Source organism: Anser anser, assembly GCF_964211835.1.
Source record: "Anser anser genome assembly, chromosome: 9".
NCBI classification, from domain to species: Eukaryota; Metazoa; Chordata; class Aves; order Anseriformes; family Anatidae; genus Anser; species Anser anser.
In genome coordinates, this window is record NC_139729.1 from 8,334,341 (window position 1) to 8,360,754 (window position 26,414).

Below are 26,414 nucleotides of genomic sequence, written 5' to 3' on the forward strand. Positions count from 1 at the left end.
CACAGGGCTGACAGTACAATATCTCATGATTTATTCTTCTTGCATACTATGTCTCAGTCTTCTTTCTCGCATTCTGTTTTTTTCTTCTTTTTCTGAATGACTGATAAAATGTAAAGGTCTGCAGTAGCTGTCTATAAATAAAATTCATCATTTTACCATCCCAATGTAAAATACTCTCTGGTGCAGGATTGTATCATTCCAGGGCAAAGAACTTTATAATCAATATTCCCAGAGCTTAAGAGTACTGATTTATAGCCAACAAAACTCATCCTAAACGTAATACGAAGTAATATGGCTTGTTGTTCTAATATATTTAGGAAGAAATATGTTTCTCTGGTGGCATGCATGCACTGCTGTGCCACAACTTTAAGTCAGAAAATGACAGTCAGCTAGAAAGCTTATGAAAATAAGTTTTATTTGCTAACAAAAACAACAACAAATAAGAAACACCCCTACACAGAGAAAACCTCATCAAAATCTTGAAAAGAGGGAGATTTGTTTTTAAATGTGAACTTCCAAAAATATTTTAAAGAGTTTCAAGGAGGTTGTTTTTCCTCCATTTCCTCAAACACACTACATACATAGAAAAGACTTTGGAATACCTAATTGGGAAGTCTACCTTTGTGAAACCCTCATTACCCATGCAATGTTTTTTTGATGTGAATCACTTGACACCTTAAACAGCCAGAAAAAAAATATGTGGAATTTCAGTCACTGGAAAAACATTATCTCATTTTAAACTGGGGAGAAGAAAGAAGAGAAAGCAACAAAATCATTTTCTGGTGGTCCTTGGATAAAGCAACAATAGAAGATAGTGAGTTCAGTTGTGAAACTAATGTATGTAAAATCAGAGAGTCACTTAGGCTGGAAAAGACTCTTAAGATCATCAAGTCCAATCATCAACCTAACACTACCAAGTCCACTACTAGGTAGATAGAGTTGGCAGATTTCATCCTTCCCAGTTCAGTGCTGTGAAATTCCAGAGAAGGTAATGCATTTTCTCAAGAAACTGTAATAGATTTTGTCATATTGGCTTTCTGAGCCAAAGGATTATGTTGTGGACAGATGAAGGCCAGCGAGGGTAATCTGCCTCAGAAACAGTACTAGAGGCAGATAGGGAAGAATATTCTCACGATCACATTTAACCTATGTTCTGTGCATTGAGATATTCCATGCTCATGAGTAGAGACCATAGAACAGACTCTTCTCACTGTATTGTCAACCTGAGGTATCTGAAGCCAGCATTGCTGCATTCCTCTAGAATTATCCAGAACTGCCTCATTAAAATAAAATACACATATGCTGGACAGGTTCCAGTCTATCACCCAAGTGCTAGAGGAGTGAAACAAACAGAGGCATTCCTGAGAAATATTCCATACTAAACTGGTTTCCCAACGTGGTCCCTGCAGCAAGACCCACATAAAACGGCCAGTTTCTAATGACTCACATAGTAACTAGTTAACTAGAATCACATATTAACTAGTCAAGCATTATTTTTTGTACACAAAGAGTATCTCTTTTTCCTGTTTTACAACCATCTTCACTGAGGAAGGGTGTACAATGAACTCCAACAGCAAATTCTTCAAGCCCCCAGCACTGTATCTTTGGCATGGGATTGACAGTAAACAGAGAATAAAAGTTGCTAAGAGATAAACTTCTCAGCTATTAAACTGCCAAATATTTAGTGCCCGAGGGCTAACTTCATACTACTGACAGGCTTCTTTTTCTCCAAAACTGCAGCTCTGTGGAATGTTTCTGTGTGATAAAATAAGAATTCAAGTACAAACCTCACTGGTAGACCACTGAGAAAAATGATACTGGAACTGAAACATTGCGTTCTCAGATTTCAACTCTGTGATTCTCATTTCTTCACCTTTACTTTCTCAGTACCTTCTACGGTAATAAGTGAGTCCATGTTCTAATAATGTACTATTCCTGAAATTTTGACCACTAAAACACTAAAGCTTTCACATCCTGAGTAAAGAAAGGGGAATAGGGGATGAACTCTAGTAATAGAAATTCAATCACTGTTACTGTTTTGGATTGGTGTGTTTTGTTTTCCTTTTTTTTTTTTTTTCTTTTTTTTCCCTTCTGGTACACAGTATCACTCATAACAAGAAGCCAAAAATTATTAGTGTTTTTTTGTTTGTTTGCTTGTTTGTTTGTTTAAACGGGTCCGTAATGCACCTTCCCATTCTGAGGCCAGTGAGAGCAAACAAAGCTAATGTAGCATCCTACGACTTCTTTGAGCTGTTTATCCTAAAACATTTTCCAGCAGTAGTAATTCCTGTATACAAAACTCACTTTAAATAGCCATAGATTTTCTTGTCTCAGTTATCATTTTCAGATCATTCAGAACTAGCCCATGAACTGCTATGGTCCATAAAACTGAAATTGAAGATCACTTATCTGAAGTTATGTATAAATTTTATTGGTTACTGGGAAGCTGACAGAAAATTTCTGGAGAATTTATTTCTTGTGTTAACCTCTGTGTTGTCCAGTCTCTGGCTCATGGATCCTTGTGTTCAGTACTACAGTGAGACAGCCAATCAGCTCACACCCTGCAGTTTTCTTTACCTTAGTGGAACAAAACTAGTCCATCATTTATGACCAATTCCTACTTCCTCCAGTTGCCATTAATACAAGATGTGTATACACATTGGCGACCTGTGAAGAAAATCAGTGCCCATCTCCCTGCCACAAATGAGGTCTTAGGAAACAGACTGTCATTGAGAAACATTCCTATGTTGATTTTCTTTCCTTTCCTAAAAGTATGTTTCTTTCTCCCTCACTTACTTGGTGTTTCATCCACCTAAGCTATTCTACGCAAAGCCACCTGGTGGTGCTTCTTTCTTACGTCTCCTTAATCATATATGGAAATGTTCAGTGTTATCAAAGGTAAAAGGTTTCTTTGCCTCCCTAGAAAGTGTACATCCTCCCTGGGCTATGGATAGAAAATAGTAAACCAAAAGCAAACAAAATTTTTATGAAACTGGGAACGGTGCTGCACAGAGAGTCCAGTAAAAGAGAAATCAAGAGTAGCAAGTGTTTGTTTTTTTTTTGTTAAATCTTCATGCATGTTGATACAATACTGTACAATATTGAACATAAGCTAAATGCAGGAATCCTACTGTAGAGCTAGGAGGGCTCAAATCACTCCATATCACAAGTATTGAACTTTACCAAATTCTGAAAAACATCCAGTTTGAATTGTAAAAATGAGATTTTAAGTTAGTAATAACAATGAATTTTAATCATTAATAGAACATATTTTCCTTGCCCCCCCCATAATCTTTCTGTATCCACTTTTTATTTTAAGTATGCATGCTGAATATTCAGCTTGTCAGATTATATAATAATAAATGGCATGCAATAACAGCACAGCACTCAAATATCATCAGAACTTGGCCAACAGGACTAAAAACATCTGAACACAGAAAACATCAAGGAGCAGATACTAAGCAGAAGTTGCTTAGTATAACCATTAAAAACAGTAGTACGATACTGATTTATACCGTATGAGAATCTACAGGGAGGGAGAAATAGTGGTGGGAATTAAAATATTTAGACAAGCAACAGAATTAATATAAAGTTTTGGGATCCTCATGGAATCCTGCAGAAAATGTGAGGAGGTGTTGAGCTTCCCATCTATGTTGACTAAATGTTTTCTTAGATTTGATGCTTGGGTGAGATATGCATATAAATACATCAGTGTACCATCATTGTAGACACAGGTACAGTTGTTGTTTTTTGTTTTTTTAAAGATGTGGTGATGCTGGGCCTTTATTAGTAAAATAGTGGACTGAAGCCAACATGATATGAAACTACACAAAAAATCATTGAAATTGTTTTATATTTATATCAGGAGTAAAATAGTCAAAATGTTCTTCAGCTGCATTTGCAAATTCTATTTTCAGCAGCTACTGAGATTCAGCAGTTTATATGGGTTGCCTTTGGGCATCAGCTGGAAACATAAATAAAGTAAGTGCCTGTGAAGGTTTTCTGTATGTATTTACATCTATAAAATTTAAATTTGTGTGGATCTCCCAGAAACTGTGTTTCTAGTTATTTTATTTGTTCACATCCTTTAGCAATAATCAACAATTCTTGGATGTATTTCACAGCAGTATGAGACCACTTCAGACAGGCAGGTGGCTACACCAGCCCAGTGTGGTAAAGAATCCTCTCCCCGTGAAGTCGTCCACGTTGCTTATTTCTAGTGTTCATCTCCTGAAGCTTCATTTCCATAAACAATATTCAGAACTGCACACTGTTATTTGTACCATTTTTGTACTCTACTACAAAATTCTCTGTTTCCTGATATTTTATTTGAGATTAAAGAGGCCAGCCATCTTACTGAAAGTTAAATAGCACTTGCGTCTCTAACTCCTGTTGGCTCAGATTTTTGAAAGCACCAAATCAACAAAAAAGCTTTATTTAAGAAAACAAACACAAAAAGTTTTGTGCCCTTCTAGAGCAACAAATGCAAAAAATAAAATAAAATAAAATAAAATAAAATCTTGCATATGTCAGTGTATTATATGGTCTAAAACATGCATTCTTTCCTTTGCACTGTTTTCTTCACTAATGAGCTGTATCAGAGTGTCCTGTAAATTACATTTCAATGGGAACCCCCTTATGTAAAGGAATCTTCAGGGGCTTAAAGGCAAGGAAAATGAAGATATTTTTATGATATTTCAAATTTTGTCCTTGACCCCAATCATTATTAAAACAAATTGGTTAAAGTCACCACAGAAAGCAATGCAACTATGTTGATTTGCATCAGCTATGTATCACAAACACTAGTCTAATTTCAGGGGGAAAGAGTAAATGTAAATATTTAAGAAACAAAAATTGACTACTGACTTGAAAGCTAACGGCCCATATTAATCACCCAAAAGCAAATCCTACAATAGATACAGAATTCTCCCTGAATTTTAAAACCTTATTGGAGCTGCAGTAGAATTGACCAGTTCAAAGCTCTGTTAACTGTCTGTGATAATACTCCTGCTTTACATTGTCAACACAGAGTGAACTAATGAAGCCCTTAAATATCTTAGATTTTCTCTGGCTTTTTTTGGTATGCCAGTAAATTTTTCAGACTTACCAACTGGAGTGTTTCCAACTTTGTTACATAACTGAATACCTTGATAAAAATTCAGTCTTTTTAAATCAGGGATCAGACAAGCAAGCACCTATTAATATACAATAATAACAAACAAAAGTCTGAATAGTCACTTTCTTTTCACTTCATTAGCTCATAACTATTTAGCCTTCACACAAGAAAAATCTTACTGCGGCAAAGAGATTTGTCTTTGTAGTAACCTCCTCCATTTCTTCCTAATCTTGCATTCAAGTTGCATGTAAATTGATAGTATTCCTCAATGTCACAAACTATCCCAGAGACAGTAAAGTTGGCAGGATTAAAAGATGTCTGTGATTAAACTATCTAGAAAAATAATTTAAAAGATTATAACATCAGCCTCCATACCTAAAAGAAGAATGCCTGCCGCTGTATGCCCAAGGTTAGGAAATGATATTATTGAATACTTGCCCAGTATACAGTTTTAAGGCTTTTTTGAGGCATCAGAAGATGATCCACATGGATCTTTGGCCTGATGAAGCTGGAAAGTTTATACTTTCCTTTAGGAATGGGTCAAAAATCATTTCGTATTTACTTATTATTTCAGAGTTGAGAAATAGGATTTCATTTGTCTTTACATCTAGTTCTGTTCACCTCTTAGCTTTCTGGAGTATGATTTGAAATGAGAAATAATTTCAAGTAGATTTTTCATGCTGGCCCCATTTTCAATCACTTTGCAGGGGTATGGGGCTCTAATCTAGCATCTGAAATGAACAAAGGAGCTTTGTGATGGTCAACTCCAGCAGAAAAGCAACCTTGGCACTTTTGAAAATAACACATTATCAGAGAATATGCTGAAAGTCTGTCTGTGAAGACACTCTGAAACAAAACTTTTTATATCACCGTGTTTTTAAGAAGATTCAAAGCACACTGAAGTCAATAGAAAGATTCACATGGATCTTAGGTGGCTTTGAATCATACACCAAACTGCTCTTTTATTATACTTTCATCCAATACAGTCAAACAAAATCTACAAATCAATACACCTCTATAAACATAGTGGTACAAGTATAGATTATAAAGAGTGATAACATGGACAACCAGGATACAGAGACAAGGGCAACAAAAATATTATTTTCTCCTGGGGTTAATTATCTTTGCACAGTTCAAAAAGGTAATCTCCTCAAATTATATTGGTTCCAAGAATGATTACTTAATTCTGACATTTTACAGTAGGACATTTATGAATAGCTATTCATGTATGAAATAGTTACAGCTAAATTAAATCTACTCAACATTTTCCACTTCCTCCAAAACACATTTTGCATATTATTTATTAAATTAATAAATATTTTGTCAAAATTAAGAATATGATATTTTCTCCATTATCTCTGCAAAATGTATACATTTCTGTATAGAACTATTTAGAAATAGAAATGCTCTTTCTTCCGGCTTCAATAAGCTTTTGGTGGTACTTCTATGCCTCAGGCCAGATGAGTTTGGATTAAGCAGCTTTAGGCTGAGTTCAGTCAAATTGATTGTGAAGATCAGCAGATGTATGTATCTTTATGCACTTTTTTTTCTGAGGGAAGGCTGTATGTGGACTCATGTTCTGACTTACAAACTAGACCTACATCTTCGTCTCTCTCATTATTTTTTCAATATTTTTGTTTCTTTAAATATTAGTTATTTGTTGAAAGTGGAATACTGCCCTAATGGGGGACAATGCACAAACTCATAGACTAAATGCAAAATTTCACAGTATGAAAGGTGAGCAGACATCTAGATAATTTTGAAAATAGAGACTACTTTAAATTTGCAAGCATAATATCTTCAGGAATTTCAGCAATGCATCAGGTTAGAGCAGTGCATTTCATCTCCATTACAAGTGCTCAAGTAGCTGTCCCTCTTATTGCAGACCCTCTTCCAGTTTAACAGCATCATTTTGTGCCTAGTTTTTCTACCAAATTGTGGCTGTGTCTATAGGATGAAAAGCAAACTGCTGTCTCAGATCCCCCAAGAAAGAAGGCCGGAAGTTCAGATGCCCTTAAACTGCTGAAATGGTGTTGAAATAAATACTACCCAAATTACAGCTATTACAGGTAACCTGTTGTAAGAAATTGTCTTCTTAAACCAAGACTCAGTAGGTCTTGTTTCTTGGAGTACAAGAGTAATTTTGAAAAATAATCAAAATCTCATCAGAAGAAGTGTAGCATATCTCAACAAGCTGAACTGAAGAAACAGTAATAAAACATGACTTTTAACAATCATGTCATGCAGAGCTTTGATCATCATACTGCAGTAGCCTTTTCCTAATGGTTCCTTCATTAATATCAGCGTTATTTCAAAAGGAAGAAAAATCTTTGTTTATACTGACTTTTAAGCTAGCATTTGAGGAGTGTTTAATTTTAATTTTTTTTTTTTATTATTTTTTGGATAGCCTCAGTAGGCACACAAGGATTCTCAGACCATGTCTAAAATCCACATCTAAAATCCACAGCCAATTTCCTAAAACTAGTTTCAATATAGCACAGCTGAAACTCTTAATGTTATAGATACCTATGTGCTCTAAACCTCTGACATACATTTGAGACATTCTTCTCAGATAGGCTTCCAAAATGGGGAATCTCCAAGGCACTACCAGACCAACTTCAGCTTCAACAATGCTGTTTCTTCTGCAGTTCCTACAATACTCGAGAATCTATGTAGAAACTCATTTTGTGGGCACTTTCAGTCATTAAATATTTGAAGTGCCACAAAAAAGCATGCTCAAAAGAAATTCAATACAGCATTTGCAGTCATTAATGTAGAACAGGAAAGCAAAACCGATATCCACACACATAACCAACAAGTTACCTCCCCAGACACCACAGAAAATTTCAGCTAGCACCAGACAACACAAGTTAATTACCATCCGCTTGGTCTTAGTTTTTGTCTCAAGGCCCAGCCACTCCATTCTCATATATACTGTCCTGATTCGGTCAGCAATGATCTGCAGCATTTCACAGCATTTTCAAGTATTTCCTGTTGAGTCATTCCAACTCTCCTCCCTACACGCACACACACACGCACAGAGGTCACCACATCCAGTAACGTCATTACTTGGTCTTTTCTGGAAGGAAATAAACCCTTAGTTATTTATGTATAACTCAAGAACTAGCCATTCTAGATTACACAGATCTCAGGGTTGCCTTTTTGAGCAGAAAGTAGGAAATTGATGGATACCAAATAATGTTGCACAAAATAGTTGCAACAAAATTTAGCCCTTTCCCATCTGCTAAATAATTACATGAAAGTGGCAGTGGAGAAGTGAGTTACATAAGCATCCTCTTTCAAATAACAACTGCCTTCTCTTCCCCACTACTTAGCGTCTTGTTGTCCTCTAACCATTCACTCTTTCTGCCTGATACTGTTTCCTAAGCACAGTATCAGTGTATCAGTTCCTGAAAAAGCCTACTAAAAGAAATTAGAAGTTTCTCAGGTATTTGTTGTTAAAACTGCTCCCATAAATGAATAAAAATATATTTATTTCTGCTATCTTCCAAAATGCAAGATAGAATCAGCAAAAGATCTAGTGACTCCTTCCCACTGCATGAGTTAAAATCTTTCACTGGGTAAACTAATAGTGAAGACTTCTTAGCATACCCCTTTCATATGAGTAAATTTATTTCTTCTACAGGTTTATATTCTAGCTTAAAAGGGAATTCACAATATACAGTCCTGACACAAACTGAAGGAAGCATAGTCATTCAGTTTTATAGCTAAACCATGAGACTGCTATTTGGGAAATTATTCTCAAACTGGTCTATTTGGGGACTATGCTTGTATCTCAGCAGATTTAACTGCATATAATAGTAAGGACAGAAATGTTGAAACTGAGAAGAAAGAAGAAAGAAAAATAATTTAAAAACTCAGAGTAAACACAGTAGTAATTGCACATGTGTTTGGAAATTCTCACTGTAAGGACAAGAAGCTGCATTTCAATAGAAAGAAATAATGATAAGCTTGTCTGTGAAAAATGAAGAATCGTTAATGTAATAACTGAGCAGGTGTTGCAAAGTTAATTAGGAAATCTCCTAAACGTTCCCATAAAAATGCAATAGTCCATTGTATGTAGAGAAAAAATTGTTTCAAAGAGAGCTGGAATTTCGCCTTGCAGTTATTCACAGCACTGCAGTTTTCTCTGACCAGTTTTCAGACGGGAGGCTATAATGATCAGCAAGAGTGAGGAGTTCCTTCTTCACTGTATTTAAGAGATTTCACATAAGATAACCAAAGGAAATTAGGAAGAATAGTATTTTCATGAAAAACACTTTTCAATTACCTTTGTAGCCAAATAACATTGCTGCCGTATTCACACTACTCCAAGGTTATTACCTAGACTAAGCAAAATGAACACAGTATTAGAATTTAATTGGAAGTGGAAAATTGGAAAGTTCTACATAGCAGTTGTTGTATAAGTAGAAATACATAGAATGTAGGGCATAACTGTTTCCTGAAGGCCATTGTAATGACAGATACTGCTCAAAAAGTACATGGTAGGTTCACTGTTTTCAGATCAAGCAGAAACCAGTGCCAAGTACATTTGAAAATTGTACCCGAAACGCAACAGAGCCATTAGCATCTGCTAACCATGCCATAATTAAAAAAGCTTCCCTTTTCATTTTCTGTTACAGAATTCCAACAAAGGACTGTTTATATGATTTAACAGAAGGCAACCAGTAAAAACGAGGGTTAAAAGATGTTCTTTATCCAAACCTAAGATGAAGGCTCAAGTATTTTTTGATTGCTGAAGTTGCTCTTTAGGGTTTTGACATGCCTTGTTTTAGCCATGTTTTAAAAAATCTTAAAGCTTGTTCTTGTGTATTCTTCTTCTTACTTTATTGCAGTTATATACCCAGATCCCTGGAGTTTTACAATGCACACTGCATTCCAAAGTCTGCACAGGAAGTAGGTACCAAAAGAGGAAACTGATGTTTGGCTTGTGTGGTTACATGAGGCTACAAATGAAAGTAGATAGAAAAGGAGGAGACAACAGTAAGAATCAAGCAACAGACTTAGAGACTTAAGCTATAGACTCATGTGGTCTAAGATATATGAATACAGCCTTGCTCTATACAGTCAAAAACAACTTGAGGACTATTACATTGGCTACAACAGAAGCCCTCCGCCTCTTTATTAAAGTCACAAAACGAAAAATATTTTGGGGTTTTGAAGGTGAAACTTATTTGAACACGCTAGAACAAGCTTTCCAGAGGGAAAACAAGGTTTGAAAAATCTTTGGTTTTGATCTGCTCCTGGACTAATGTGTCACACTCCCCTTGATTTGTCTTCTAATCCTGTAACTTCTGGTAATTTTCTGGGTCACAATAATCCACACTAAAAACTCTACAAATCCAAGACCATCAGAACTGAGGCTAACTCATTGCTATTCTTAGCAAAGCTCTAGTCTTCCTGTTGGCTTATTCCTCACTCCTCTCTAGCTCCTAGGAATAAAACATCCCCCTTCTCCTTCAGAGGAGTCCACTTGATCAAGTCTACGGCTACCAGCACAAGTCAGCCTACCTTTATTGCTCATCCACAGCTCAGCAAGGGAGCAAAACACAACTGACTCTCATGCATGCATGGAACTTCAAGAAAATACAAACACAAAAAGAGTTCACTAGAGGGAACATGTAGCAGTATGTAGTAGTAGCATGTAGTAGCCAAAAGGTCTCCCTCTATATAAAGCAATGTTTTGTGAAATGGGGGTCATGATGCACATTTATAAACAGAATTTCATGATACAAAGTCAGTGTTAGCAGCAGAATTAATACTTCTGATGACTCAGGAAATACCCTCCTGTCCCAGATATCTAAGAAACCATGCAGGCAATTTTTCAAAGCTAGCTACAGAATCCGAGTACCCTGTCCACATTGCACAGTCACAGAAGAGCTGCATTTGGAAGGGACCTCTAGAGATAATCAAGGTGCAGACCCCCTGCTCAAGCAGGGCCAGCTACAGCAGTTTGCACCTTGTTCAGTTCTGTTTTGAATACCACCGAGGATGGAGATTACACTACCTCTCTTAGCAACTTGTTCCAGTGTGCCATCACCCCAACAATAAAAATGTTTTTGGTGTATTTTGGTGTTGCTGTTGTTGTTTTTATCTTCAGTTTCTGCCCATTGCCTCTTTACTTGTCACTGGTCACCACTGAGAAGAGTCTTGCTCCATATTCTACACACTCTTCCATCAGATATCTACAAAAAAGGTGAGATTTCCTCCCCTCCTCTTCTCCAGGCTAAACTATGCCAGCTATCTCAGCTTCTTCTAATATAAGAGATTGTCCAGTCCCTTGATTAACAAAAGGGCATTTGAAATACATATATGCATATATATATGTATGTATATATATATATTTAAGCATCTGGTTTGGAGACTATTCATTTTAGCATGATGCATGTTAAAAACATGCGGTGCCTTTCATCACAAAAACAGCTGTACAATATTTGCTACCTCGTTTTCTTTAATGCTTCAATTTAAGATTACGTAGATCCTGGGCTGGAATGTGTGGAAATGGGAAATGCTAGGGATATAAAGGATTACCAATCCCCTTTAATTTATGCTTTCAAATGCTTAACACAGAGCTGTAATTGCAGTCTTAATCACATGTGTTCTGTGTGCTCATTGAATACAGAGGTCTTCATGTGTCAACTAGCACCCAGTAAAGCTGCAGGGATTTTTTCCACTTTAATGTATTCATGTTAACATGTAAAAAGATCCATTTTAAAGGCTCTGAAAAAAATAGTAAGTGACAGCTTCAACTATAACTGTCAAAAACAAGTGGATATAAAATTCCAGCTTGCTACTAATGGCAGGGTACTTTTTTGTTTTGCCTTCAAACACTTCAAAAAAAAATAATAAAAACTGCTCAAGGTGGGTGGCAAACCGCTATTTTATGCCCTATGGATAAGTGTCACAAACGATGCCACCGGATAGATTAGCCAAGCAGGTCTGCTGAGAGGAGCTGAAAGTGAATGTCAATAATACTAGTCTTTTAAGATAGTTTTACTCCGGATTTTATGTCTATTTTATGTTGTCACTTTTAGTAGGAACAAGACTTACTTTACACAGTAAATTCTGTGTTTCATGAAATTTTGTTTTGAATGTTTAAAATCCTCAAATACTAGAAGCATTCTGCACTTCTTGCTTCAATTTTAAATATATATTCATGTGCTGTACTGTGGTGGCAATTTTGTCACCATTATTTACATAAAATGGAATAAATCATAAAGTAAAACACTGCGTTCTAGGACTAAGAGTTGCAGAGGGTGATTCTAAGCTGTTTTCAAACTGACGCTTTCAAACTTGCTGAGGTAACATTGCTCTGAACATATCCACTAACCTTGAAAGGGTCTCAGCTAGATTTAAGTATAAAAATTAGGCCTTTTCAAATATAATCTAAAATGAATAGAAGGAATATAAGACTGTCAGGACTTAAGATATGATTAATTAGAATAAGTCAATTCCATTCCACCATTAACTACCCCCCGGTGTTTTTTTTTTTTTAATATACACAACAGCCTCATATAAATAACACAAATCAACCTTCAAGAAAAGGCTAGGTTCAGTAGGTAAGATTCATCTCAACCATAGCAAGAAAACTCCACTAAAGATGGTGAAGCTGGGCGACTGCAAATCCCTTTGGGAGGTCAGAATATCATCCAGTATTTCCTGACCAATTTAGTATCACAGTCCAAGATGAAGAATTAAGAATAAAATCAGCATAATTAAAAACAAAACCAACCAACCAACCAAAATGAATAAAAAAACCCACATCAAGATATTTCTAATCATTAAAGTGGAAAAAATATTATTTTAAGACATCAATAATTTATTTAGCAATACAATGTAAATATTAACCATGAATAGTTAATATATATGTTTGAACAACTTATGAACATAAACAAAAATGAAAAATATTATGATTATGTCAGATACTCTCCTCTAAACTATCACCAAATCAATAGTAAATTCAGCAGTTAGAAACCAATTCTTTATGAAAACGCACTCCAGCTAGCAACATATTTAAGTGTATTTTTGTTAAAGTGCACAGTTCTATCACAACAAAATATTTTGCAGTCGTATCAATTTCAATTTAATTTCTTCTGGAAATATTTTGAGATCTGGGCCTCTCTGTTCACCATAGAAGAGAAAGAGACCGAAATGAGTAGTTCAGATTTGCAATCCAAAATCAATTCCTTCAGTACAATTCTGTTTTACCGAAAGAGCCTGGCCCCATCCATTTGCCTCCTGCACTTTAAATATTTATAATCCTTCTGTGTTTCTCCCTTCCTTCCCCTCACTGGGACAGCAGATTTCTCTACCATCCCAGTGTACATCATTATTTACAGCTAAGTTTGTGCTGCTGAATTTGATGGCATTTTAACATCAGCTGGATAGGAAGTCAAGCAAGTTATTTATCTGAGTTTTATACCAAATGAGTCTTTACATCTCTTTAACCCCCGATATTTGCTGAAGCTATTGAAAGGGATTATGCAATGTCAAAAATTGAAGAGAGAAGTTCATTTATACAACTGACTGCATAGTCCTAAATTTTGTCATGTTCCTTGTAGCTCAAGACCAACCCTACAAAAGAGAATAAAATGGTAGCATTTCCTTCCCTATTTGTGGCAACGCCAGGGCATGCTCCCCAGCCAAGATCTAAGCATTCTCTTCAATTCTGTTGCTTTGACAACAAGACTTACATGCTAACACCTCAATATTTTTGACTTCAAGATGACACCTGAGCTGAAGTGCTGCCAGCAGAGAAATCATTGCCAAAAATCATTCGGCCTACAAGACCTCTCTCAATCACTAGGAGCAGGAAGGAGGCAGCTTGCAGGAGGTGGTTCTTTGATACTTCCTTTCCAAGACATAAAGCTGAAGTTATCCATGTCATTGCTATCCGTGTCACTCTTCCAGAGCAGGGGATTTATGTACTTCTTGCAACACAGCTAAAAATACCACAGGTTAGAAAAGGCAGAGGATATCTCAGCTTGCGATGGTGGAAGACTAGCAGATACAGAAAAAACTGTTTGTTTGGAAGCCAGGAGGATTATCTGCTACCTTTGACAAGAGGGTGGAGAAAGAGAGATGATCCTGGCAGGTGAACTTTCCACCACCTCTATTTCATGTAGGGGACCATGACTGAGAGAACAATCATGTCTCTTATATATTCAGATAGTCCTGGTGGAAGAGAGATTTCTTTTATGCAGCTGGAAAGATCAAAGTTAATTCTCCCTTGTCTTCCACCCCATTCCTCTGGAGTTTAATTCCTTTTATAGTTTCAGACATGATCACAGCATGTGCTTAAGTGTGTCTCTGTCTTTCTGCAGGTCTGTTCAATCCTCCTATTCTCTCTAAGTTTAGAGCGCAATAACTCATTTCAACCAACACTAGAAACATCAACTGTTATGCACAATATACAATGAGTTAGGTTTCATGAACTCATCTGCTCTCAGAATGAATAACTTCTCCCTGTTTTGGGGTGAATGGTATACAGGATTTTTTCCTATGCTGTTTTCCTTCATCTTGTTATACCCATCTCACTTTATGAATCTCGCCTTCAAATGCTGAACACACTTACTGAGCCAAGAAGGGGAGTTGATTTTCAAGAAAAAAAAATGCACATTGAAGTAGAAGAGAGAACAGGAAAGTACCCTTTGAAGAGCAGTGCTTCCCTGGGATCCACAGATGGGGGTCAGAAGCAGCAATGCTGAACAGGTCACTGCAGGTCTTGCTGACTCTGCTGCAGACACCTGGAAGGCAGAGCAATGGGGCAGCTGCTGGTGCTGGCTAACACCCAGTCAGCTTCCCCAAGCAAGTCTGAGAACTCAAGACCAGTTTCCCAAAGCACACTTAAACTGCATCATTTGCAGGGCTAGTTGGGCTGCTGTTCCTCCATGGAGCCTTGGAAGGCTCCAGGGCTAATTCTACCCAAATTCCCAATTCCGTCTCACTTTTCTTAGTCTGATTCAGCTACACCACATGTTCCCATCCCAGCATCACTGGCTAGTAAAGTCTAAATCCAGTCACAAGTATTTCTATTTTCCTATTCTTTTCTGACGGTTGAAGTTAACTTCCATCACTACTGCACTTTAGGGAGGGACTTGGGGTTCACATTGAGGTGATGGAGAACAAGACAGCCAGAAGTTTTCAGTTGTACCAATTCTCAGTAGTTTGTTCCATCAACAGTATTTTGACACTGTTTTCACAAGCCACCTGACAAGGACCAGCCGGGCCCACCTTCCCTCAGCATAAGGATCCTTTGCATCCTGAGTGCTGACTGTACGTGGAGCATTGCGTAATGGTAAGGAGAATTTGCCCCAATGTTTTGCTTTCCCTTTGTGGTGAGTTACAAACTTGCTTACAAAAAACATGCTGCGCTTTCAAAGGCTAAATGCACTTCACTGAGATGACACAAGAATGATTTAGAGAAATATTCTCCTTTTTCTCTTCAATAAATGTCTCTTTCTATCTTGTACAAACTCTGCAAGGAAATGTCCCCATCGAGGCCAGTTTTTGCCATTTTTACTTACCCTGGGTAGGCCAATTATTTTATGCCACTGACTTCAATGGTGCCTTCAGTCACATTAAGATCTATCCAGTGTAAGTGCGTGGAGACGGTATAATTACCAAGTCACAGGCTCTTTTATATTCATCTAATTCTGCTAGTCAACTAAAAGTGTACAGTAACCCTTCTAAATTCAAAGATGTAATTTTTAATCAAAGTTTGTACTAGTTGGCAAACCCACTTTGTCACTTGGCAAAAATAAAAAATAAAAATAGAGGTAGTAACCAACAATCAGTTTCATAAAAAGAATGCTTAACCTGGGAAAAAGATGCACCTCAGAAGGTTGATCACATACATTACAAGAACATTACATCACACACATTACAAGAAGAGAAAGAACCACTAAACTCATCATGCCTGATCACTTATAACAAAGAACAGACATTTTTATATCCTTAATGAGCCTCAAAAGTTGATTACACAATACCTTTCAAAAAGGCATCCTGTCTTGATCCAAAATACCATTTCTATTTAAACTATTAATTTCAATGGTGGCCTAATTATAGCACTCCATATGTAGAACTTTACAGACCACAACATAAATTATATAGTTTTTCCTGCTTACATTTTGCAGAAAGCTTAAGACAGAAGGTGCTTGATTTCATCTGACAAAGTGAGTATCACATACCTTGATGCTGCACACCACGTGATTTTGTAATCATATACGATTTTAACTTTATCACAAAAAGAGAATTTCCCAAGTTCTAACATAGACTCCTTCAAACACTGTCAAATATAATCAAGACTTTTGTTCAAGTGAGTGGGCAGTGCAAAATGCAACCAGGATCTAAGCCTTGGTAAGTGGGACAAATCCAAAGGTAAATATCATTATTATGTATTATATTATTGGATTCTGTATATATAATTTTATATGAAATATCGTCTGTTATAATGACAATGGTATAATTATCAGTGATTAATTATATACATATATATTCTATAATTTCATGTGTTTTTAAAATGATAATATAGTGTGATTGACCATTAACCGTCATTTTTGACACCTGGGACGATGTTAACCCAAAAATCTGTGTTCTCTGAACTATGTTAAGTCACCAGTTTGTTCTTATGAAATACATCTAACATTAACATTCAGTAACACAAAGTTGCAGCTGAAGAAAACAGAGGAAAACATTTCAAAAAATCATAAGCAACAACTGTGAGTCAATGTACAGTAAAATAACAAGGAAAACATTCAAGTATAGGTTAAGGTTGGTCTGTTCTATTCACTTGAAACTGTGCAGCAGACAACAAATATTAAACAGGTGAAAAAACAATGTGGAAATGAATTGGAAATATAATTTTATTTTCCTGTAACACAAAGCAAAATGGAGCTTGGCTTTTTACCTTCTGCAATAAACCATTTATCCCAGCTGTGGTTAAAAAAAAAAAAAAAAGCCATTTGCATTACAGACCTAAAGAAATAAGAGTTTCTTACTTATCTTGAACACAATGAATTTTCACAGTTGATCTCATCAGAACAGTAGGAAGACAACTGAAACCAACCACGCAACAAATACAGGTCTTACCACCCGCTGCATTACTTTCTGCATTTAAGATTTCATTCTCTTAATTGCCTGTATCCCTACTTTCTGTCCATATTTATAATTGCAGCATATATTTCTGCCTTTCGTGTTTCATATAATCTTTCATTCACAACTCGTTTTCATATTTATGCTACGTTGCATATCAAAATATTCCAAAATGATCCCAATATCTGAGTCTGTCACCTCTCCTCACAAAATGAGTTTCATTTGAAACATTTCATCAGAGGCAAATGAAAAAGGGAAAAAAAAAAAAAAAACAGTTCTAGAAAAGAGATGCAATTCCTTCTGATGTTAAATCATTTTTGCTACCATTTTCAAAAGCTGTAATTAATAATGGCTAAATGTGGAAATATACTATCCTGAGAACCATGTCTGCCAGGCATGAAACTTAATTTAGATTTTAAATATATATTTTCTCTGACCAAGATACTCCTAATGATGTTCATATAAATAATAAAAAAAGCCTTTTAATTTTGTATTGCTCAACCTTTTAATAAGAATATCTTACTCAAAATGATTCCTTAAAGTAGTGTTTAACTTGTAAGAAATTGTTCCACAATCAAATCTTTCGGTCTTTGATAATATTGCTATGAAAAAATGCTTCTTACATTGCCTGTTCTTCTGTCTCACTCTTAAAATTATCTAAGCCAATGTGAAAAAGATCAGCTTCTGCTAGTAGACAATAATGGAAGAGCAAAAATAAACAAAAGCAGTAAAAACTACCAAACAGACAAACGTATGCTTGTTGTATTTTTTGTTTGTATGAAAACTGCTTAACAATGGTTCAAAAGAATTGGTGTAGCTGATTTATAGTGGAGTATTTCATGTATTTCTCACTAAAATTCTTTCATAAAATCTATTAAAAATAGCTTGAACATGATAAAACAGATTTCAGCAGAGAAATCTCATTTCTTCTACCACCAAACTATTAGGCAAATTCTCAAGTGTACACCTAATGAAAGCTGGTAAGCAGTTGAAGCCTAGTTTTGTCTTGGCTGTATGAGCTCCTTCTCTGGTTGCCCAAATTCTCACTCCCCCTATGCATAACTATTAAACATTTTAAAGCAAAGTGTGGTAAAGCGTTGTTTGCATTTGTCTGATTCTGGTCTCTGATCTACCTGCCTAGACAATTTTCCTGTGAGGAACAAACGTGATATAACAACCATGACTATACTCCCTTTACTAAAATTCAGCACCATGGTGTCCAGAGGAAATTGATGTCCTACCCAAAAGCCCAGCCTAAAGAGAATAATGGGAATTAAGGACACTTAAAACTCATCTGCCACAAACTATTTCCAAATCAAACAAATGTTCGTTACGTTCAGAAGCTTCCCAAAAATGAAATATCCCTGCAGTGAGGTGCTACCTCACCTTTCAACCTTTTCTATGCAAGCTCAGAGCTGACACTGCACAGCTTTACTTTAAGAAAAGCTATGATAAATAAAGCTTTGTTTGCTATAATATTCAATTCTGGAAAGCAGACAAAAAAAAAACAACCACTCATTCACCAGTTATTCACAAGTTCAGAGTATCTTCTAAGGACCCTTACCATATACCCACAGATTCACTGATTTAAGCAAGCATTTGGAACAGACTTGTTGGCAATTATATTAACAACCATATACAAAGCTAACAGTAAATAACATGGTAGCATGATTCATGTATTTCAGACAAATAGAAGGGGGTACATTAAAACAGCTTTCACAGTGCACAAAGAAAGCTTTGTGTAGGAAGGGAATCAGCTTCATCAGGGAATCAATCACACTACTTTAGCCCAAGCTCCTTTTTGAAAACAAAAGGAGCAGGTTGCATTTTAATGCAAGTGATAACTTCTCTTTGGAAAAAAAGCACCATTTTAACGAAGTCTGACACTCCTGGTGTCATCCTGTTGTCTTCTGTGATGACAGAGCACTGAGCTAGCTGTGGTTTTTGTTTGAACTATTACAGGAACTCCTACATTTGCAGGAAACCAACGAGATGCAGTAAATTAGATTTACTGAAGATAGACAGTAACACAGGGATGGGAACACGTAGGCCTGAACCCACTGCTTTTGCACACTGTGTTCTTTCAAATGTTTCCATAAGGCTTTCTGCATCATCCATGGTCAAAAGTCCTCACACGTTTCATCGAACTGATGACACATCTGACAGCTCAAAGTCTCATGCTGACATTCCGCACCACATTCACAGCAAACTTCCTTGCTAGTTTACTGTTCTTATTTCGTTCTATGTGAAGGAATAACCCTCTATAGTGTATATCTACAGCATATACAAGTCTCATAAATGATTTTATTTTCTGTTTGAATTTTCCCTGGATTTCTTATAGTTATTACCTGCTTCTGCCTGAGAACTTTTCTCCTAACTTTAAAATATCAACTACCCTAAAGAACTTCTGTCTCTTTTGTTACTTCACGAAGACACCTTGCGTAAAGGTGTATGCTTGTATACCAGCATAGCCACATCCCTCTCCAGACCAAAAAATTATAAATAAATAAATAAAAATTTGACATTATGATGAAAACAGAAGAAAACTTTTCTTCACGTGGCATAGCTGTGTACTCACTGAAGTTTCTGCAAATTCTTATTCTCAGCCAACACAAAGGGATATTCTACAGCATAAACCAGACTTCAAAGTGTGGATGTACAAAACATTTTTTTCATAGGGAAAAAAACTTGCCCCAATCTAGCTCAGGATACTTATTTTTAACTCCTTATAATAAACTGATATAGCTGATTAATCTTTACTAAGTACAACAATCTTGTTTCTTTGCTCTCTTTTCACTCTTCTTAATATTTTTCTTTTTGTTACTCCTTGCCTAAGCCGTCTTTTACACACTGTTTTGTTGTTTTGTAAGACTTAGCCATCTTTCCCAGGACCCAATCAATTTTCACATCAGCTACACTAATTGGCAACAGACTTGACACATTTCGTGATTACATGCTAAAACACTTAGAACAAAGCTCTAAACCTTCAAAAAAGAAAAGGAAAAATGCAGTAAAAGAAAATGTCCTCAATTAAATACTCTTTAAATGAAATTCTCTGGGAAGCAAAAGAAGAGGGAAATCAATTTGTGAAAGACCACCCTGTTGTAGTGTTATTTAAATCTGCAGAGGTTTTATTTAAGAAGTTGTGTGCTCTGGACTATAGTCACAAAAGTACTTCGGGCTTTTAAAGATACATAATATTGGTTCTATGGCCATGTAAATACTTTCTCTAGTCAAATAACTTTTTAAAAATACATTTTTAGTTTTGTCATTAAAGATATTGATATTTAAATATTCCTTTATGAATTGCTATCAAATCTGTATCATACAAAATGGATATAATTCCTTTTTTTGATTTGTAACTTGATGAAATTTAGTAGAGAAAAGGTGTGAAGAATAACAGTTTTGAAAATTTGGCATTTCATATACAAGCTATCTTTAAAAATACATTAATGTCTTATATTGATGCAAAGCACAAATGAAGGCTAGCTTTTTTCTTGGAGCTCATAAACTTGATATTGCTTTGGGAATGGAATCTAGATAGACCACAATTTCTTACATTTTTTTTTTATCAAATCATCAAAAATTGTATTGTATAATAATATAAGTTAAATACATAAACAGAACAATGTACCACAGGAATTAGAATATCAGTTTATCCAATGCTGGAATGACTCTCTTAGCAAAATTTCTTGAAGTAACAAAGAAATACATATAGTAAAGAGGAAGCTTGACAGGCTTCAGTAATAAAATTAGTAAAGACAAGGTGCAATTCTAACAGATCTTAAAACAGAAAAAGTAAGATATTTTCATGAATTCTATATAGCAATTGCAAGGTGGGTTTTTTTAGAGAATACAATGAAATGTATCAAAAAATAGTTACTTCTCTGGTAATATTGTTCCTTGCCAGCATTCCACTCTAACTGAAACCCCAACATGTTCTTGTGTTTCATAAAGCAGATACTGATGATAGTAGATAGACCTGGCCATGACACAGTTATCTCTGTTTCTCATGGATAGGTAGCGCAGAAGCAAATGTTAAAGGTCATCAAAAAGTTTCAAACATGAATTCTCTGTGCGGAATTATTCTGACACTCCAGCTGGATATTTATATATTCCCACAGAGAGCAAGGGATATAACAATATAGGCACTTCTACTTTTATGATATGGATCCTGCCTGTTGAGTACAGAACAGATGGTTTATGTGTTCAAAGGGACATGTTCTTGTTGTTCACACCTCTGGCAGTGAGACAGCTTGCTACAGCTCCAGTTTGTTAGGATCTTGATTTGGAGTATACTTTTGGTCTTCTTTTGAATGTTCTCCCTCAATAACAAAATGGTGGCATGGAAAAAGGAGAATGCCCTTGCTGTTATTTACCTTTGTCATCATATTTGGAGGCACTTAAAAGAGCTTAGCTCTTACCTTATTCAGAAGTGCAAACAACTAAACAAAAAAATCTTTTTTTCCTGCAAATGATTCAAATTCAAGTATGAATCCATACACACTTCCAATGCCTTTAAGTCTTTTTCCTTTTCCAGCATTTTAACCAACACTTCATTTTGTTCTGTCAGGCACGAACCTTTCAGGCAGATACACAGAAATTCATGCCACAGAGGTGTTCTGTGGTTGTTATTGAATGCATTACTATCAGGTTTCACAGCCATGAGGATCCAGCTGGTGCCAGAAAACATCATGGTATGAAAGATGATGATGTTGAGAAACAAAAATTAAAAATAATAATAATTAAAAAAAAGGAGCAAGTCCTTTAGAAAAAATCTAATTTATGAATAAAATTAACTTTTCTATTTATTTTGGAATCCTAAATTTTTAGGTAAAAAGAAGGCAAAGAAACATTTGAACACCAATACAGAGATGTTTGCACTGGATTCTGTTGCTGTTCTTTCCGTCTTTTACTGTATAGACAATATAAAAATGGAATAGGAGACACATATCTCATGCATTCACGTAAGTTTAACTAAAACTCTACCATTTGTATGAAGACAGATTTCCTGAGTCTGCAAAACAGAACAAGTAACCTCATGAGACAGCCTGGTTTGGGGAGATTGCCAATCCAGCAGAAATCATATGATATTGTTTGACTAATTTTTTCTAGGGTTTGGTTGAAGTTTTTTTGTTTTTGTTTTTATTTTTCCAGTTCTACATCACTGGGGATGTAGAAGTGCAGAGAAGTGCAGAAATGGGGGGAAAAAAAGACAAGGAAAGACAAGAAATCACTTTTTAACCTCTGACACTAGTTCATATTAAATTTGAATTGAAGCATGAGTGCATGTTTATGATCCTATTTTATCCAAAACTCTGAAATTTATTTTACGTAGAAATGAAAGAAATGTTTGAAATCAATATTATCACTGTATTCTCTTTTCCATACCTGCTCTGTTTGTTAATCAAAAACCATATCCTAAGAGTTTTCTAGTCCTCACAATAGTTTTGGCTTAGATTTGCTCCAGCTGCTTTGGTCAAACAATTCTTACCAATTTCTACTGAGATGTAGTGTTATTCCAGTGATGGACATGAATTTGTACATGAATTTAAAACGTTGCTGTTTTTGCTTTTTTCCAAAATTCCTTTAGAAGTTGTTCAATTTAATTAAGTGATATCTTCTCTAGTTTATGCTTTCTAAAACCTCCATTTATAATTCTATAATAGAACTTGAGAGAATTACGGGCTTTTGTTAGAATTATGCCAGATGGTTTATGGAAATTTGGAGATACATTATCATTTGCTACAAAAATCTTTAAGATTTTCCCATATTGATATCAAGCAAATGTTACTAATCCTTCCAGTACAGAGCTGTTCATGCATATCTGACAGCATTCAAACAGTACTTGAAGGAAAACAGTCTACTGTAGTAAGGAAAGAGGATTCCTTATGGTTGCATAGACTGAACCTCAGCGACAAAGGGGAAAGAGTGACCTCTCCTGGCAAAGAGAAAAATCTGTAGCTATTTTCTATCAGAAACAATAGCGGTTGGTATAAAGGAACGAGTTGTATTTGATCAATTTGTTTTTGTTTTTGTTTTTAATTTAAGCACTATTTATCTCGTAAGAAAATTCAAATGCTCACTTGATTTTAGGAGTTCAGTCATGATGACCAGGAAATGAGATTATAAAATAGTTTGGTAAAGTTTAATTAGGATAATTATTAATAAAAAGCAGCTAACATGCTCCGAATATGCTTTCTGTTGGGGCTTGTGTGATCATTTGGCCTAATTATTTTTGATGTTTTGCCCATCAAATAACAAACATGCAGCTTGTGAAATGTCAGATATAATTAGAACAAATAAAGCTGTAGCACTAACCTCCAAAAAGTCTCCAATAGTCATTAGAAAGAATTCTCTTCCTACGAGCCATTTATTAACAGCAGGGGCAGAGACATTTTACAGGTGAGAAAGCTGGCACACAGGTAATAGACAAAGCTTCTGAAGTCAAATGGAACTGGCTGAAAGATCACAGACGGGTAACAGTGCTCCGGGCTTTGCTAAAGGTTTCTACTTAGGGGTCTTATCAAAGTTCTTTAATTTAACAATGGGATTCAGTGATAAAACAGGATGATATACAGTAAGATTACCATATTTCTCCTATTAGCTTCCGCAAAGTAACATAGGTGTTTTCTTTGCTAAGTTAAATGTTTTGCCAAATCAATATTGGAGTCGATTAAAGTTGCAGAATATTTGTATGCAATACAGGATACTGAACTCACTATTTCAGTCATTCAGGCTTGCTCAGTATGTTCTGCACTGCTCTTGTGGTACTGCTCCAAGAGTCCCAGGTTGCCTAGAGGACACAGTTTACTCCATTGCTTTCTTCAGTCAATATAAAAACAGTGTCACCTTTCATTTAAGCATAAGTTGTTTGTTCATTTATACCACCTCATAACTGCTATTACTTTTGATTGACATGTTGCCTAGAATACAACCACTACATCACGTTAAGTATTAGTTTGGATGTGCACACGAAAGCCAGGTCAAGGAAATAAATATTGTCATCATGTAACTATGTTTTTAGCATGCAAGGGGAACACCTGAGAACTCACATGGAACAAAATACCTAAGATATTTTCAACCTAGACAGCCTTGAAAGATATCTTTTTCCCCATTTTTCCCCTGTGATGACAAAAATTGCTGGGTCTATATAAGAAAATAAGATACACAAGGTTCAACCACAGAAGTTTCCTTTGAAAACTGGGCTCTGGCATCTAGACAATAGCATAACAATGAGAACTTAACAATGGAAGAAGCTGTGACACTTGGATTTGAAGTCTTTCCATCAAAAATCACAATGCTACTGATAAAAGTTGTTTGCTTCAGAGCTAGCTCAATAACCTATTTTTTCTTTCTTCTTCTAACGATAGGCAAACATATCTACACATACAGTATTTGAAAGGTATGATATTTTAAAAATTCAAAGAAGCCAGGACCATCCTTTTATAAATCTTGTTTTGCTGTATAGAAAGTGCCTCTCGCAACTATTTCACTGAGTTTTGGGACTTCTACAATGGTCCCTCAGATTGGGACTTCTACAATGGTCCCTCAGAATTCAGGAAAAAAATCACTTATTGGCTTCAGCATGGGCAGCCAGTTCAGAAATTTGTTTTTTGATACTTTTTATTGGACTGCCAATGAGCACACTGCAGTGCAGACCTTGTGCTGACCTGCAGAATTTCTGCAGTTCCAAAATGTGACTCATATCTGGGACGTCACCATAGAACTAACCACATAATCACAAAGCCATTCAGGAAAGTATCTTGTGCCTCTTCAAAAACAACACCAGAAAAAAAAAAAAAAAGAAAAAAAAAGTTACTATTCCAGGTACACAGGAAAATACAGAATATTGCTAAAAGAATCGAGAATGAGAATCAAATTGCATGAAACACTAATGGATGTCCTTAGGTTCCTGTCATTACAATTGCCCACAAATAAATCTCTTCTCTTGCAATCAAAATTATCTCTGGGGCAAACTTGACAGTCATCAAACCCTGATTCTTAACAGAAACGGGAAGCAGGAGGAAACAAGAAAAAGGAGAATAAAGATACACGTTTTTCATTTGAGAAACTATATTAAGCACATCCTACTAGAAAAATATTGTGAAACACAAATGTGTAATGTTACCAAAAATCTTTCCAACATTGTCTCTGCCAAATCACAAAACGCTTGAATTTAGATCAAACTGGTCAAATTGATCTTTTCAAAGTAGCAATTGCAAAAACTCCCTTATTGAAAATTACTTAGGTGTTCCTCTGCCTGGAGCAAAGAAAGCCTGCACTCAAAACAAAACAACACATTCAAGTAGCAAACACCTGCTGAGCCCGGCCGGGTGAGCTATGGGGATTTGCTAAGCAGCGATCGGTCTCTGCACATGCAGCACAGCCTATCCTGCCTCTTGTGGGTTGTGGAAACACAGACCCTGTCTGCCTACAGTAAGCAAGAGAACACAGGATGAGAGCCCCAGACAAGCCGGTTACTGCACTGTGTATATTACCTGTAGCACAGAGATATAAGCATGTGTCTCAAAAGTCATCTAACTGCAAATGCAAAAGTCAAGCAACCATGTGGTACACCCCTGAGACTGAAATCTGTCTGCAACTGTACCCTCAGCCAGCTACAATATTTTACCATCTTCTTCAGGACTGCTAGAAGTTAAAAATGAATATATCATCCAACCCAAGGAATACGGACACAACAATCAGCTCTCATTCAAAAATTATTTTTAAAATTACATAAACCATTCATAGCTGACAAGGGATACAGATTGATACTGTTGCCGTCACCAAGAGCTACAACTAAACCACAAGAAAGAAAATAAATTACATTGAATTTATATTCAATAGATTGCTTTTAAATAAGAAAACCCATTGCTTTCATGTTGACAAATACATGCTGTCAAGGACAGAACATGCCAGTGCAGGGATCTGTGCAGAAACCAGCTGTGACTCCTACAACACTGAGATCCAGGAGGGACTGAGGAGGATCATCCCAGTCATCTGTAGTTGCCAGAAGAAAAAATAAACCAGGGGGAGCCAGGGATATCCAAATACCAGGACTTACCTGATTTTCCCATTTCTGAAATTTGAAGATACTATTCTGGTGACATACTATAAGCTTCGTCTTATTTCTGTAACTAAAGAGAGATTTTCAAAGCAGAAGTGAAGTTTAGCATTGATT

The 26,414-nt window shown here is 35.9% G+C and overlaps 1 protein-coding gene across 2 annotated transcripts in view; it reads right to left on the reverse strand.

The window, feature by feature from the left end:
* Nucleotides 1-9,497: 9,497 nt before the first annotated feature.
* The window catches only part of LOC310903944 (uncharacterized protein), a 144,256-nt gene continuing 127,339 nt past the window's right edge, over nucleotides 9,498-26,414 (reverse strand). For both annotated transcript variants that reach the window (XM_083848046.1, XM_083848047.1), the window contains 3 exons: nucleotides 26,298-26,370; nucleotides 14,785-14,883; nucleotides 9,498-10,083 (listed from right to left, as the gene is read on the reverse strand). In XM_083848046.1, the coding sequence (XP_083704172.1) occupies nucleotides 9,997-10,083; nucleotides 14,785-14,883; nucleotides 26,298-26,370 (259 nt within the window). In that variant the 3' untranslated portion in view covers nucleotides 9,498-9,996. The remainder of the gene's footprint in view (nucleotides 10,084-14,784; nucleotides 14,884-26,297; nucleotides 26,371-26,414) is intronic.